Source organism: Melopsittacus undulatus, chromosome 22 (genome assembly GCF_012275295.1).
Source record: "Melopsittacus undulatus isolate bMelUnd1 chromosome 22, bMelUnd1.mat.Z, whole genome shotgun sequence".
Classification (NCBI taxonomy): Eukaryota; Metazoa; Chordata; class Aves; order Psittaciformes; family Psittaculidae; genus Melopsittacus; species Melopsittacus undulatus.
Window position 1 is genome coordinate 548,761 of NC_047548.1, and position 15,643 is coordinate 564,403.

The 15,643-nt window shown below is 63.8% G+C and overlaps 2 protein-coding genes across 2 annotated transcripts; both read left to right on the forward strand.

The window, feature by feature from the left end:
- The first annotated feature begins 310 nt into the window (after positions 1-310).
- NPAS4 (neuronal PAS domain protein 4) lies at positions 311-4,635 on the forward strand. The gene is made up of 6 exons (XM_034071854.1): positions 311-473; positions 2,049-2,200; positions 3,077-3,179; positions 3,733-3,979; positions 4,063-4,172; positions 4,499-4,635. Exons 1-6 carry the CDS (start codon positions 311-313, stop codon positions 4,633-4,635), a joined length of 912 nt encoding a protein of 303 aa, XP_033927745.1.
- A 6,921-nt stretch (positions 4,636-11,556) lies between these two features.
- On the forward strand, positions 11,557-15,074 carry B4GAT1 (beta-1,4-glucuronyltransferase 1). Its single transcript, XM_034071855.1, has 2 exons — positions 11,557-12,453; positions 13,670-15,074. Exons 1-2 carry the CDS (start codon positions 11,557-11,559, stop codon positions 13,859-13,861), a joined length of 1,089 nt encoding a protein of 362 aa, XP_033927746.1. The 3' UTR covers positions 13,862-15,074.
- Positions 15,075-15,643: the final 569 nt, after the last annotated feature.

The window sequence follows — 15,643 nt, forward strand, 5'->3', positions numbered from 1 at the left end:
CTTGCACCGCTCCCCCCCCCATCGGGGTGAGGGGGAGGGGGGGGGTTCCCCCTGGCCCCGCCCCCCCCTGGCCCCTCCCCTCCGCGCGCGCCATCTCCTATTTCGGTGCGAAGCCGCCTCGCGCCGCCCCCCCCCCCCCCGGCCCCCCCCCGCTCCCCGCGCCGCGCGCGCGTCGACGTCAGCGCTGACGTTACCGCCCCCCCCCCCCCCCTCCCGACCAATGGGCGGGGCGGGGGGGGGCGGTGACGTGGCGGTGACGTCGCCCCCCGCGGCCCATATAAGGCGCGGCGCGCGGGGCCGCGGCGCGAGGATGCTGCGCTCCACCAAGGGCGCCTCCAAGGCGCGGAGGGATCAGATCAACGCTGAGATCCGAGCGCTCCGGGACCTGCTGCCCCTGAGCGAGCCCGAGCGGCCGCGGCTCTCATACCTGCACGTCATGGCGCTGGCATGCATCTACACCCGCAAGGGAGCCTGCCTGCGGCCGGGTGAGACAGCGGGATGGGGACGGGGATGGGGAACGGGGACGGGAATGGGATGGGGAACGGGAACGGGATGGGATGGGATGGGAACGGGGAACGGGAGAGGGGATGGGGAACGGGACCGGGCACCAGGATGGGATCGGGAGCTGGGATGGGATCGAGCACTGGGATAGGATCGGGATGGGATCGGGAGCTGGGATGGGGACGGGGATGGCACCGGGAAGGGAGCAGGGAATGGGAAGGGTTCGAGCACCGGGATGGGATCGGGAGCTGGGATGGGATCGGGGAACTGAAGGGGATCGGGAGCTGGGAAGGGAGCGAGCACCGGGATGGGAGAGGGGAACGGGATGGGACCGGGATGGGATCGAGCCCCGGGCTGGGATAGGGCACGGGAATGGGACTGAGCACCGGGATGGAATCGGGCGCTGGGATGGAAGCGGGCATCGGGATGGGATCGGGCACCGAGATGGGATCGGGCACTGGGATAGGAGCCGGCACTGGGATAGAATCAGGCATCGGAATAGGACCGGGAACTGGCACCAGGATGGGATCGGGCACTGAGATGGGATCGGGCACTGGGATAGGACCGGGGACAGGCACCAGGATGGGAATGGGCACCGGGATGGAAGCAGGCACAGAACTGGGAAGCAGCACTGGGATGGGACTGGGGATCGGAGCACAGATAGGAGCGGGGAGCAGCGCGGGATGGGAGCCGGCATTAGGAAAGGGACTGGGGAGCAGGGGACTGGGATGGAGCCGGGTGAGGAGCAGGCTGGAGCTGGGCTGGGAGCCACGGGAATGGGGACCGGGACCGGCTGGAGCAAGGAGCCGGTGGAGGGACGGGGACCGGGGGGGACCGGGGGGGACCGGGGGGTACCGGGGGAGACCGGGGGGGACCGGACAGGAGCAGGCGGGGGGGGGGGTTCAGCACCGCGGACAGCGCCGGGTGCGTTCAGCACCGCGGACAGCAGCAGCGGGGGTCGGTTCAGCACCGCGGACAGCGGCGGGGACCGGAGCGGCAGGGATCGGGATCGGGGCTGGGACAGGGACACGGGGAGATACCGGGATACAGGGATACGGGGCTGGGATCGGGGCTGGGACAGGGACCGGGATACGGGGATATGGGGCTGGGATCGGGGCACTGGGATAGGGACCGAGGCTGGGAATTGGAACCTGGGATCAGGACTGGAACAGGGACCGGGAGACCAGGACAGGGACTGAGAGCAGGGATCAGGACTGAGACGGGATCGGGATCCGGGATCAGGGCTGGGACAGCAGCCAGGGAGCAGGATGTGATGGAGCTGGGACCAGAACCGGGATCAGGGACTGGAACAGGAGGGACCAGGACAGGGACCAGGTCTGGAACTGGGTCAGGATCAGGGACAAGGGCCAGAGCTGGGTCTGGAGGCAGGGACAGGGACAAGGGATGGGGACTGGGAATCCCGTGGCTCTACACGGGCCAGGCTGTGGGTGCCACCGGTAACTCCATGGGGGCCACATGGGTGCAGTGGGACCGTGCGGACAAGGCACCGGGTGCTGGGTGGGTGCTGACGGGTGTCCCCTTTGCAGGCCCAACACGGGGAGCACCCATGGAGCTGCTGGGGGGGCCGGAGCTGGCTGACCTGGTGGCATCACTGCCTGGGTTCCTGTTGGCTGTCACCCGTGAGGGGAAGCTGGTTGGTGTCACCGACAACGTCGCACAGCACCTGGGGCACTCCATGGTGAGCACCCGCGGGTGGAACGGGGCTGGGGGCTGGGTGATGGGTACTGAGGGCTTGGGTCTGGGTGCTGGATGCTGGGTGCTTGGTACTGGGTGCTGGGTGCTTGGTGCTGGGTGCTTGGGGCTGGGTGCTTGGGGCTGGGTGCTTGGGGCTGGGTGCTGGATGCTTGATGCTGGGTGCTTGGTACTGGATGCTTGAGGCCGGGTGCTGGGTGCTTGATGCTCAGTGCTTGAGGCTGGGTTCTGGGTGCTGGATACTGGGTTCTGGGTGCTGGGTGCTTGGTGCTGGGTTCTGGGTGCTGGGTGCTTGGTGCTGGGTTCTGGGTGCTGGGTGCTTGGTGCTGGGTGCTTGGTGCTGGGTGCTTGGTGCTGGGTTCTGGGTGCTGGGTGCTTGGTGCTGGGTGCTTGGTGTTTGGTGTTTGGTGCTGGGTACTGGGTGCTGGGTTCTGGGTCTTGGGTGCTCAGTGCTGGGTGCTGGGTACCAGGTGTTTGATGCTGGGTGCTGGGTACTGGGTGCTTGGTGCTGGGTGCTGGGTTCCGGGTACTGGGCTCTGGGTGCTGGGCTCTGGGTGCTGGGTGCTGGGTTCTGGGTGCTGGGTGCTGGGTGCTGGGTTCTGGGTGCTGGGTTCTGGGTGCTGGGTGCTGGGTTCTGGGTGCTTGGTGCTGGGTTCTGGGTGCTGGGTTCTGGGTGCTGGGTGCTGGGTTACGGGTGCTTGGGGCTGGGTGCTTGGTGCTGGGTACTGGGTGCTGGGTGCTTGGTTCTGGGTGCTTGAGGCTGGGTGCTTGATGCTCAGTGCTTGGGGCTGGGTGCTGGGCTCTGGGTGCTTGGTGCTGAATGCTGGGCTCTGGGTGCTGACCCTCCTGCCCCCCCATGCAGGTGGACCTGGTGGCTCAGGGTGACAGCATCTATGATCTGTTGGACCCTGCTGATCACCCCCTGGTGCGACATCAGCTCACCCAGGCTGGGCCCCCCCAGGCAGGTGGGTGGGGCCTCCGAGGGGGGAGGGGCTGGGGGAGGGGCAAGAGGGGGTGTGGGCAGCAGGAGGGAGGGTGCAAGGATGGGGGGAGGGAGGAAGGGGAGGAAGAGGAGAGGGAGGGATGGAAGGAGGGATGGATGGTGGATGATAAATGGATGATGGATGATGGATGGAGGGATGAGAGATGATGGACAATGAATGGATGATGGAGGGATGAGGGATGATGAATGGATAATGGATGGATGGAGGGATGAATGAGGGATGATAGATGATAAATGGATGATGGAGGGGTGGATGGAGGGATGAGGGATGATGAATGGTTGAATGGAGGGATGAGGGATGATGGACATTGAATGGATGATGGAGGGATGGATGAGGGATGATAGACGACGAATGGATGATGGAGGGATGGATGATGGAGGGATGAGGGATTATGGACATTGAATGGATGATGGATGGATGGATGGATGGAGGGATGAGGGATGAGGGATGATGATGAAGGATGGACACAGGGATGGGCACCCTCCACAGTTCTAACCCAGCCCCCTTCCCTCAGAGCGCCTCTTCCGCTGCCGCTTCACCACCTCTCGGGCCTCTCGCCGCCCCAGCGCCGGCCGGAAGCTGGTGCTGCTGCGGGGCCGGTTCCAGGCCCCCCCCGGCCCCCCCGGCTCCTCCCCGGGGCTCTTCGTCGCCTTCTGCGCCCCCCTGGACCCCCCTCCCTGGCCCTGCCCCGACTGCCTCCTGCTGCCTGCGTTCCAGAGCCGCCATGCGCGGGACCTCGCGCTCCTCGATGTGTCCGACAGGTGGGACCCCGAACGGGGATCTGGGGTCCTTGAGGGGGGGTCACAGCCACAGCAGGCACTGACCTGGGCCTCTCATCCCCCAGTGTCCTGATCCACCTGGGCTATGGGCGCGGGGAGCTCCTGGGCCGCTCCTGGTACCGGCTCCTGCACCCCGAGGACCTCGGGCACGTCGCGCGTCAGCACCTCCGCCTGGGTAAGGGTCCCATTGGTGTCCCCTGCATCCTAATACCCCCTAGGGTGTCCCCATCATCCTGGGTGTCCCCTGGGTCCCAATGTCCCCTTGGGTGTCCCCTGGGTCCCAATACCCCTAAGGTGTCCCCATCATCTTGGGTGTCCCCTGCTGTCACTTTGCCCCCCATCATGTCCTCGGTGTCTCCCACATCCCCTGGCACCCCCTTGCCTCCTCTCCAGGTGTCCCCCATGTCCCCATTGTCCCTTGTCCCATTGACATCCCCATGTCCCCCACGTCCCCAACCCCTTCCCCATGTCCCCACTGACATCCCCGTTCCTGCCCCCCAGCAGGAGCAGGGCCAGAGGCTCGGGGGGAGCTGGTGACGCGGCTGCAGCGCAAGGATGGCCTGGGCTGGACGTGGGTCTACACCCGCCTGCGCCCCGAGGGCCCAGCTCTGCTTGCCCATAACTTCATCATCAGGTGAGCAGCTCTGGGGCTCCCATCACCCGCACCCCATAGAGCACCCATGGGGCTCCCATCACCTGCACCCCACAGAGCACCCATGGGGCTCCCATCACCTGCACCCCATAGAGCACCCATGGGGCTCCCATCACCCACACCCCATAGAGCACCCATGGGGCTCCCATTACCCGCACCCCACAGAGCACCCATGGGGCTCCCATTACCCGCACCCCACAGAGCACCCATGGGGCTCCCATTACCCGCACCCCATAGAGCACCCACGGAGCTCCCATTACCCACACCCCACAGAGCACCCATGGGGCTCCCATCACCTGCACCCCACAGAGCACCCATGGGGCTCCCATCACCCGCACCCCATAGAGCACCCATGGGGCTCCCATCACCCACACCCCATAGAGCACCCATGGGGCTCCCATCACCCGCACCCCATAGAGCACCCATGGGGCTCCCATCACCCGCACCCCACAGAGCACCCATGGGGCTCCCATCACCCGCACCCCACAGAGCACCCATGGGGCTCCCATCACCCGCACCCCACAGAGCACCCATGGGGCTCCCATCACCCGCACCCCACAGAGCACCCATGGGACTCCCATCACCCGCACCCCATAGAGCACCCATGGGGCTGGGTGCCCTCTGCTCCCCTGGGGCCCAGGCTCACCCCAGACCCCCCCTTGTCTCCCACAGTGAGGCCGAAGCCTGGTGCCTGCGGCAGCAGTTGGCATCTGAGGCCCCCCCGGACCCCCCTGAGCCCTTTGGCCCCAGCCTTGACTTCCCTGGGGCCAGCATTGGAGCTGCTGGGGACCTCGGTGTCGGCGCTGGCCCCGGTGTTGGCCTCGGTGTTGGTCCTGGTGTTGGAGCCGGTGTTGACCTCGGTGTTGGAGCTGGGCTTGGAGATGACGTTGGAGTCAATGTTGGCGTCGGGATTGGCCTTGGGGTCAATGTTGGATGTGGCCTCGGAGCTGATGTTGGACATGGTCTCGGAGCCAGCTTGGGAGCCAACGTTGACCCTGGTCTTGGAGCTGGTGTTGGAGCTGCTCTCGATGCCAACATGGGGCCTGGGCTTGGAGCCGCCATCGGACATGGTCTTGGAGGCAACGTTGGAGCCAACCTTGAGCCCGGTCTTGGAGTGAGTGTTGGACACGGCCTCGGAGACAGCGTTGGGCAAACTCTTGGCTCCGATGTCGGTGCTGGAGTCGGCATCGGAGCCGGCATCAGAGTCGACGTTGGCCTTGGTGTGGCAGCCGGTGCCAGCCCCGATGTGGGCCCCAACCTTGGAGCTGATATTGGAGCTGCCCTTGGAGCCGGTGATGCCGTTGGAGCCGCTCTCCAAGCCAGCGGCGGAGCCAACATCGGGCCCGGCCTCGGTGGTGGTGTCAGAGCCGGCGTTGGGCTTGGCCTTGGGGCTCTTGGCCCTGCTCTTCCATCTGATGTCAGTGCTGGTGTCGGACTCGGCGTCGGAGCCGGCGTCGGAGCCAATGTAGGTGCTGGAGTTGGACTTGGTCTTGGAGCCAATATTGGAGCCAACGCTGGCTCCAGTCTTGGATCCGCGGTTGGACTTGGACTTGGAGCTGCTCTTGGAGCCAACGTTGGCTCCACTCTTCCATCTGGTGTGGGACCCGGCGTTGGCCTTGCCGTTGGAGCTGCTGTTGGAGCCAATGGGAGCTCTGCTCTTGGATCCAGTGTTGGACTTGGTGTTGGAGCCAATGTTGGTGCTGCTCTTGGATCCGATATGGACATTGGCGCTGAACTCGGTGTTGGAGCCAACGTTGGCGCTGCTCTCGCATCTGATGTTGGATCTGGTGTTGGACTTGGCATTGGAGCTGCTGCTGGAGCCAACATCGGTGCTGGTGTTGGCTCCACTCTTGGATCTGGTGTTGGACTTGGCCTTGGGGCCAGTGTTGGTTCCAGCATTGGCTCCGCTCCCGGATCTGATGTTGGTGCCGGTGTTGGACTCGCAGCTGGAGCCACCGGTGGCTCCGGTCTCGGATCTGCCCTTGGATTTGCTGTTGGAGCTGCACTCGGAGCCAACGTCTGCTCTGGGCTCGGCCCAGACCTCGGTGCTGGTGTTGGACTGAGCCTCGGAGCCAACGTAGACTCTGCTCTTGGAACCAGCGTCGAATCTGGCATCGGCCTCAGTGTTGGAGCCGGTATTGGACCTGCCATTGGAGCCGGACTTGGACTTGGTGCTGGAGCTGCCGTCGGTGCTGGAGCTGCCGTCGGTGCTGGAGCTGCCGTCGGTGCTGGAGCTGCCATTGGACCCAGCACCGGCTCCGCTCGTGGCTCCTCCATCGGCCTCGGCCTCGGGGCCAGCATTGACCCAGCCCTGGGCCCAAGCATCGGCCTCGGAGCCTCCATCGGCGCCAGCATCAGCACCGGCCTCGGCCTCGGCGCCCGCCTGGCCCCAGGCCTGGGGGTCCCCGAGACCCCGGGGGGGGGCACCGAGACCTGGACCCCCCCCTACACCCCCCGGCAGGCTCCTCCCTTTGCCTTCGGGCCCCCGGAGCCCCCCGAGGCTGCACCCGAGAAGCTGCCTCCGAGCCCCGAGAGCCCCGGGGGGGGCCCGGGGGGGGACCCCGGCTCCCTGCTCACCCCCGAGACGTCCCCCCCCCCACCGCCCCCCCCGCCCCCCCCCCCGGCCCCCTCCTGCGCCGCCTGCTCCAGGGCTTGGCCGCTGCCGCCGGCGTCAGCCGCGGGGGGAGCCGGAACCTCGGGGGCCCCCCCGGCCCTCGGCCCCCCCCACCCCGGTCGCCCCGCGACCCCTTCGCTGAGTTGTATCAACTCCCCCAGAGCCGCCTCCAGGACGCCTTCCGCCAAGGTAAGGGGGGGGTCAGGTTGGGGGGCACCCATTGCAAGGGGGGGGGTTCAAGGTGGGGAGCACCCATTGTGGGGTTTGGGGGTGAAGATGGGGTCCGAGGTGCAGGGTCCGGGGGGGGGGGGATGCTCCAGGGTCCCTTGGGGAGGTTTGGGGGTGATGACCCCAAAAGTTGGGTCCCTCAATGGGGGGGGGTGTGGATGTGCCCAGATACTGGGGTCCCCTTGGAGTGGGGCTCAATGGTTGGGTCCATTGAAGGGGTACAGGCGGTTATGGAGTACAGGCGGTTATGGGGTACAGGTGGTTATGGGGTACAGGTGGTTATGGGGTACAGGTGGTTATGGAGTACAGGTGGTTATGGGGTACAGGTGGTTATGGAGTACAGGTGGTTATGGGGGTACGGGTGGTTATGGTGTACAGGTGGTTATGGGGTACAGGTGGTTATGGGGTACAGGTGGTTATGGGGTACAGGTGGTTATGGAGTACAGGTGGTTATGGGGTACAGTTGGTTACGGGGGTGTCTCTGACGTCCTGCTCTCTGTCTCCCCCTACAGCCGGAAGCCAGCGCGCCCCGTCGTTCTGAACTAAGTCTGTGACGCGACTTGCCCCCAGTATGGCATATTGTCATTGTCACCCCGGCTGGAGCCAGCGCCCCCCGGCCCCGGCCGCGCCCCCCCCCCCCACCGCCCCCCCCCGGGGCCTTTCGTGCTAATTTAACTCGTAACGAGTCTCTAAGGTAATTGGGGGGGGGCTGGTGGCCCCCCCCTCCCCCAGCCCGGGTCCCGTGTCCCCACGTGTCCCCCCCCCCCCCCCCCAGCCCCACACTGCGGGACCCGACCCCAAATCTTGGCAGTGGGTGGCTTGGACCCACCTGTAGGAGCCTGTGGCCCCCCCAGCCCCAATGTCCCTGTCCCTTGTCACCCACCTCGTCCCTGTCCTCGTCAGCCCCTCCCCCCCCCCAACCTTGGGGTCTGCGTTTTTGGCAGAGTAACCCCAAAACTGTGTGCCCCACCCCAACCCCCCCCCGGGTGTCACCCCAATGTCCCCACCCCAAGGGACCGAGGCACGATGTGACTTGATGTCCCCATTGACCCCTATCCAAGTGATGGAGACCTCGTGGCTCAATGTCCCCATGTCCCCGGTGTTCCCAACCCAAGGGGCTGAGGCACAATGTGGCTCGATGTCCCCAGTGCCCCCAACCCAATGGGGACGCGCCATGACCCTATGTCCCCAATGGCCCCAACCTGGGGGATGTGGGCACCCGCTGCCCCAAGCCATGGGGCTGGGACCGGTCATGGCGCGGTGTCCCCCATGTCCCAATGTCCCCGGTCTGAGGGACTGAGACACATCCTGGCTCAGTGTCCCCAATGTCCCCCAGTGCTCCCAGTGCCCCCAGTGCCCCCCACATCCTCCATGTCCCCAACGTCCCCCCCATCGAGACACGTCGCAGCGCGATGTCGCCGAGCCCGAGGGACCCTGAGGGACACGGGCACCCATCACCGCTGTGACCCAAGGGACCCATGTCCCCAAGGGGTCCCCGAAGGATGCGGACAGCACCCAAAGGACTGGGACTGTCCCAGCTCAACTGGAGGGACCCAGACACCTTCTGGATCATGTCCCCAGTGTCCCCAAGGGACGTGGGACCTTCGTTGTCAGCCTGGAGCAATGGACTGAGACACATCCTGCTCTGATGTCCCCAACCCCAAGGACTGAGACCCTCATGTCCCCACCGCGAGGGACTGGCTCCCATTGACCCCCAACGTCCCCTGGAGGCCCCGTGGCCCTGACACCCCCGTGGAAATAAAGTGGCCTCCGTGTCCCTGTGCCCGTGGCAGCTTCTTTATAGGGACAAAGGTGTCTGGGGGGGACACAGGGCTTGGGGGGGACCCAGGGATTTGGGGGGTCCCAGACATTATGGGGGACCCAGAGCTTGGGGGGACCCAGAGCTTTGGGAGGTCCCAGGGGCTGGGGGGGACCCAGGGCTTTGGGGGGGTCCCAGACATTGGGGGGGACCCAGGACTTTGGGGGCTTCCCAGGGGCTTGGGGGGGGGGACCCAGAGGTGTGGGGGGGGACCCAGACATTGGGGGGGACCCAGGGGCTTGGAGGGGTCCCAGACATTGGGGGGGACCCAGATCTTTGGGGGGTTCCCAGGGGCTGGGGGGGGATCCAGGGGTGTGGGGGGGACCCAGACATTGGGGGGGACCCAGAGCTTTGGGAGGTGCCAGGGGCTGGGGAGGACCCAGGGGTGTGGGGGGGTCCCAGACACTGGGGGGGACCCAGGGATTTGGGAGGGTCCCAGGGGCTTGGGGGGGGGACCCGGGGGCTTGGGGGGTCCCAGACACTGGGGGGGACCCAGAGCTTTGGGGGTTCCCAGGGGCTTGGGGGGGTCCCAGACATTGGGGGGGACCCAGGGGCTTGAAGGGGTCCCAGGGATGTGGGGGGGTCCCAGGGGTGTGGGGGGGACCCAGACATTGGAGGGTCCCATACATTGGGGGGATCGCCGTGTCTGGGGGTACCGGGGCTGTTGGGGGGGGGGGTCCGTGGGTCCGGAGGGTCCCAAGCTGTGAGCGCTGCGGAGCCACGGGAGGACCCGGGCAGCGCACAGGCCACGCCCCCATCCGTGTTAACCCCGCCCACCTCTCGCTTTGACCACGCCCCCCTTCGGCCCGCCCCTGCCCCTCCCCGCGCATGCGCAGTTCCTGCGGCGACGCGGTGCGGTGAGATCGCGGATCCCGGTTCCTCCCGGTCCCTTCCCTGCGCTGGGCTCAGGATAACCCAAACTGGGAGCGAGCTGGGTCCCAGTAACCCCCTTACTGGTGCCAGTGATCCCATACTGGTCCCAGCACCCCCATACTGGTGCCAGTGATCCCATACTGGTCCCAGCACCCCCATACTGGTCCCAGTAACCACCTTACTGGTGCCAGTGATCCCATACTGGTGCCAGTAACCCCCTTACTGGTGCCAGTGATCCCATACTGGTCCTAGCACCCCCATACTGGTCCCAGTGATCCCATACTGGTCCCAGCGCCCCCATACTGGTGCCAGTGATCCCATACTGGTCCCAGCACCCCCATACTGGTCCCAGCGATCCCATACTGGTCCTAGCATCGCCATACTGGTCCTAGTGATCCCATACTGGTCCTAGCACCCCCATACTGGTCTTAGAACCCCCATAGTGGTCCCAGTAACCCCCTTACTGGTCCCAGTGATCCCATACTGGTCCCAGTAACCCCCATACTGGTCCCAGTGATCCCCCAGTGCTCCCAGCATGCCTTACTGGTCCATGCTCAGCACTGATCCCAGTGCCCCCCCCGCACTGGTCCCATTGACCTCACCCACACCCCAGTGCTCCCCAGCAGCGCACCAGTAACTCCCAGCACCCCCCAGTCCCATTTGCTCTTTCCCAGTCCCCTCCCAGTATCCCCAGTTTAGAGGGGGGGGGGGATCCACACTCCATGGGTCGCGGCCGCCTCTTGGGGGGCTGCGCTTGGCTGCTGGGGGGGCTGGCGCTGCTGCAGACCCTATACCTGCGAGCACTGCCCCCCCCCTCCCCCCCCCGCCGCCCCCCCCCCAAACCCCTGCCCCCCCCCAGGGGGGTTCTGGACGCTTCGGGAACCTTCCGCTTGTACCGGGACGTGTTGGGTCCCCCCCCCCCTCACTGGGCCCCCCCCCCGGACTTGGTTCTGGCCACGCACGGGACCCCAGGGCGGGCGGCGGCGGCGCTGGGGGGGGGCTCTGGGGGGGGGGGGCTCCGGTTGGGGGGGGCCCCTGTCGGTGGCCGTGTTCGGGGTCCCCCGGGCGGGGCTGGGGAGGCTCCTGCGGGCGCTGGGGGGGCCCTGCCGGGGGCTGCGGGGTCGGCTCCGGCTCCACGTGGTGCTGGGGGCGGCCGAGCCCCCCCCCGTCCCCATCGTGACCCCCCCGGCCCGAGCGGGGGGGGGGGGGTGGGGGGGGGGTGCAGGGGGGCTCTGGGGCGCGTGGCGGCCGCTGACCCCCCCAGTTACACTTTGGGGGTGCCCTACCCTGGGAATGTGCTAAGGAACCTGGCGTGGGGGGGGGCTGGGGGGGGGACGGGACATGGGGGGGGGTCTGCACCCCCCCCCGGCCCCATGGGGAGCCGCTTTGTGCTGCTGCTGGATGCGGATGTGGTCCCCAGCAGGGGGCTGCGGGAGGGGTTCCTGAGGGCGCTGAGGGGGGGGGCACCCCCATTGTGGGGACATGGGGGGGGGCTCCCGTCGTGGCCGGTATCTGAGGGGGTCAATGGGGTCCCCAATGCCCTGGACCCACCCCCCCACCGTGGTTTTGGGGTCCTTGGTGAGCAGCAGGGGATCAATGACCTGGGGGTGCCCAAGGGGTTGGGGGTCCCCAGTGATGCCCTGGGGGTCCCCAAAGGCTTCCAGGATCCAGGAGACCCCAGGGCCTTGGAGGTCCCCGATGCCGCAAGGGACCCCAATGTCCTAAGGGACCCCAATGTCCCAAGGGACCCCAACATCCCAAAGGATCCCAATGCCTTGGAGGTCCCCAGCATCCTAAAGGACCCCAACATCCCAAAGGACCCCAGTGTCCTAAGGGACCCCAGCATCCTAAAGGACCCCAATGCCTTGGAGGACCCCAGCATCCCACAGGACCCCATCATCCCACAGGACCCCATCATCCCACAGGACCCCATTGCCCCCAGTCCCACAGAGCCGCCCTGGACCCGGGTGCTGTTTGTGCTCCCAGCCTTCGAGGTGCGTTTGGGGACCCCGATCCCGGGCACCAAGGAGGAGCTGCGGCACTTGTGGGGCACAGGGGACGCTCGGCCCTTCTATGGGGCGCTGTGCCCCCGGTGCCAGGCACCCACGGACTATGGGCGCTGGTGGGCGCTGCCGCCCGCCCCACACCTGCGGGTGGCCTATGAAGCCCCATGGCGTGACCCCTGGGAGCCCTTTTATGTGGGGCCGGCCCATGGGGTCCCCCCCTTCGATGAGCGGTTCCTGCAGTATGGATTCAACCGCATCAGTCAGGTGCTGGAGGGTGTTGGGGGGCTGTGGGGTGGCCATGGGGACCATAGGGTGGCCATGGGGGCTGTGGGGTGGCCATGGGGACCATAGGGTGGCTATGGGGGCTGTGGGTGATGTGGGGTTGCCATGGGGACCATAGGGTGGCCATGGGGACCATGGGGTGGTCATGGGGGCTGTGGGTGCTGTGGGGTGGCCATGGGGAACTATAGTGGTCCATGGGTGCTATAGGGGTCTATGGGTGCTTTAGGGATGCTATGGGTGCTGTAGGTGTCTATGGGCGCTATAGAGAATCTATGGGTGCTATAGGGGTCTATGGATGCTGTAGGTGTCTATGGGTGCTATAGGGGTCCATGAGTGCTACAGGGATGCTCTGGGTGCTATAGGGGTCCATAGGTGCTATGGGGATGCTATGGGTGCTATAGGGATGCTCTAGTGGTCCATGGGTGCTACAGGGATGCTCTGGGTGCTATGGGGGTCCTTGGGTGCTATAGGGATGCTCTGGGTGCTCTATGGGTGCTATAGGGGTCTATGGGTGCTACAGGGATGCTCTGGGTGCTATAGGGGTCCATAGGTGCTATAGGGATGCTATGGGTGCTATAGGGATGCTCTAGTGGTCCATGGGTGCTACAGGGATGCTCTGGGTGCTCTATGGGTGCTATAGGGGTCTATGGGTGCTACAGGGATGCTATGGGTGCTCTGTGGGTCCATGGGTGTCTATGGGTGCTATGGGTGCTGTGTGTGCTGTGTGTGTCTATGGGTGCTGTGTGGGTGCTGTGTGTGTCTATGGGTGCTGTGTGTGTCTATGGGTGCTGTGTGTGTCTATGTGTGCTGTGTGGGTGCTGTGTGTGTCTATGTGTGCTGTGTGGGTGCTGTGTGTGTCTATGGGTGCTGTGTGTGTCTATGGGTGCTGTGTGTGTCTATGTGTGCTGTGTGGGTGCTGTGTGTGTCTATGGGTGCTGTGTGTGTCTATGGGTGCTGTGTGTGTCTATGTGTGCTGTGTGTGTGCTGTGTGTGTCCATGGGTGCTCTATGGGTGCTGTGTGTGTCTATGGGTGCTCTCTGGGTGCTGTGTGTGTCTATGGGTGCTCTCTGGGTGCTGTGTGTGTCTATGGGTGCTCTCTGGGTGCTGTGTGTGTCTATGGGTGCTGTGTGTGTCTATGGGTGCTGTGTGTGTCTATGTGTGCTGTGTGCCCGGCTCCTGCCATGCCCTGTGTCCCCAGGCCTGTGAGCTGCACGTGGCCGGGTTCCAGTTCGCGGTGCTGGACGGAGCCTTCGTGGTTCACGTTGGCTTCAAGGAGGCCTCCGGGTTCCATGGGGGGCGAGCGGCAGAGCAGGAACGGAACCGGATCCTGTTCCGGAGCTTCCGCTCTGAGCTGCGGCAGCGATACCCGAGCTCCCCCCGGCGCTGCTGACATGGACATGGACACTGACGTGGAGGTGGGACATGGAACTTGGAACATGGACATGGATGCTGCACATGGAACATGGACACTGACATGGAACATGGACATGGACATGGATACTGCTCATGGAGGTGGGACATGGACATGGATGCGGACATGGAACATGGATGTGGGACATGGAACTTGGAACATGGATGTGGGACATAGACATGGAACATGGAACATGGATGCTGCACATGGAACATGGACACAGACATGGATGTGGGTGCTCCCCATGGATGTGGGACATGGAACATGGATGTGGGACATGGAACATGGATGTGGGACATGGACACGGACATGGATACTGCACATGGACACGTACATGGACATGGACATGGATGTGGAACATGGACATGGATGCTGCACATGGATATGGGACATTGAACATGGAACATGGATGTGGAACATGGACATGGATGCTGCACATGGAACATGGAACATGGATGTGGGTGCTCCCCATGGATGTGGGACATGGACATGGATGCGGACATGGAACATGGATGTGGGACATGGACACGGACATGGATACTGCACATGGATGTGGACATGGATGTGGGAGCTCCCCATGGATGTGGAACATGGACATTGATACGGACATGGATGTGGGATATGGATGCTGCACATGGACATGGATATGAACATGGATGTGGGACATGGACATGGATGCTGCACATGGAACATGGAACATGGATGTGGGTGCTCCCCATGGATGTGAGACATGGAAAATGGATGCTGCACAAGGAACATGGAACATGAGATGTGGGACATGGAACATGGATGTGGGACATGGACATTGACACGGATATGGATGCTGCACATGGACATGGACACAGACATGGATGTGGGTGCTCCCCATGGATGTGGGACATGGACATGGATGCGGACATGGAACATGGATGTGGGACATGGATGCTGCACATGGACATGGACATGGATGTGGGATATAGGGCATGGACATGGATATGGGACATGAAACGTAAGATGTGGGACATGGATGTGGGTGCTGCACATGGGACATGGCACTGCAGACAGGACATGGAACACAGAACACGGATGCTCCACCTGGGACACCATGAGCCTTGGATGCTCCATATGGGATGCGGGTCTCTCCATTGGCCATGTGGGGCCGTGTGGCCCCTGCTGCCTGCCCTCAATAAAGGCTCCCACTGGTTCCCAATGACCCCGTGCAGGTGATGCCATTGGGGGTGGGGGGGGGGGAGGGGCTCTATGTGGGGTCTGTCCATGGGGGGGCTCTCTGTGTGGTCTGTCCATGGGGGGGGGGGGTGTCGGTACAGCCGTGTGCTGCTGTAGGGTAATGTAATAGATCTTAGTCCATCAGACTAGAACAAACCCAACTGCATAAACAGCCTTTGATTCCATGGAATAGAATAGTAATTCCATTAAAATATGTTATCTAGAAGGTGATCGGATATGTCTGAATAGAATAGAAACATTACCTAAGAATATGGTAGAATACAATGTAATATAACTTATTACATTAGAATATATCGCAATATTAAAGAATTTAATATAGATTATTATGACTTATGTCATAATGGAATATAATGTAATATATCTGAATAGGCTAGGTTCTTACACGGTAATATGCTGTCATAGAATGCGATTCCATGTGTCTTCTTACAGAATAGAGTAAAATAGAGTATGTACACCATCATATAATAATATGGTGGAATAGAATGTAATATATGATTGCATAAGAGTATTATGTATCTTATTAGGTAAGAATAT

Coding starts and splice junctions, on each gene's coding strand:
- NPAS4 (XM_034071854.1), top strand. CDS start 311: ATGCTGCGCTCCACCAAGGGCGCCTCCAAGGCGCGGAGGGATCAGATC. Junction 474..2,048: donor CTACACCCGCAAGGGAGCCT/GCCTGCGGCCGG, acceptor TCCCCTTTGCAG/GCCCAACACGGGGAGCACCC. Junction 4,173..4,498: donor GCGTCAGCACCTCCGCCTGG/GTAAGGGTCCCA, acceptor CCTGCCCCCCAG/CAGGAGCAGGGCCAGAGGCT.
- B4GAT1 (XM_034071855.1), top strand. CDS start 11,557: ATGGGGAGCCGCTTTGTGCTGCTGCTGGATGCGGATGTGGTCCCCAGC. Junction 12,454..13,669: donor GATTCAACCGCATCAGTCAG/GTGCTGGAGGGT, acceptor CTGTGTCCCCAG/GCCTGTGAGCTGCACGTGGC.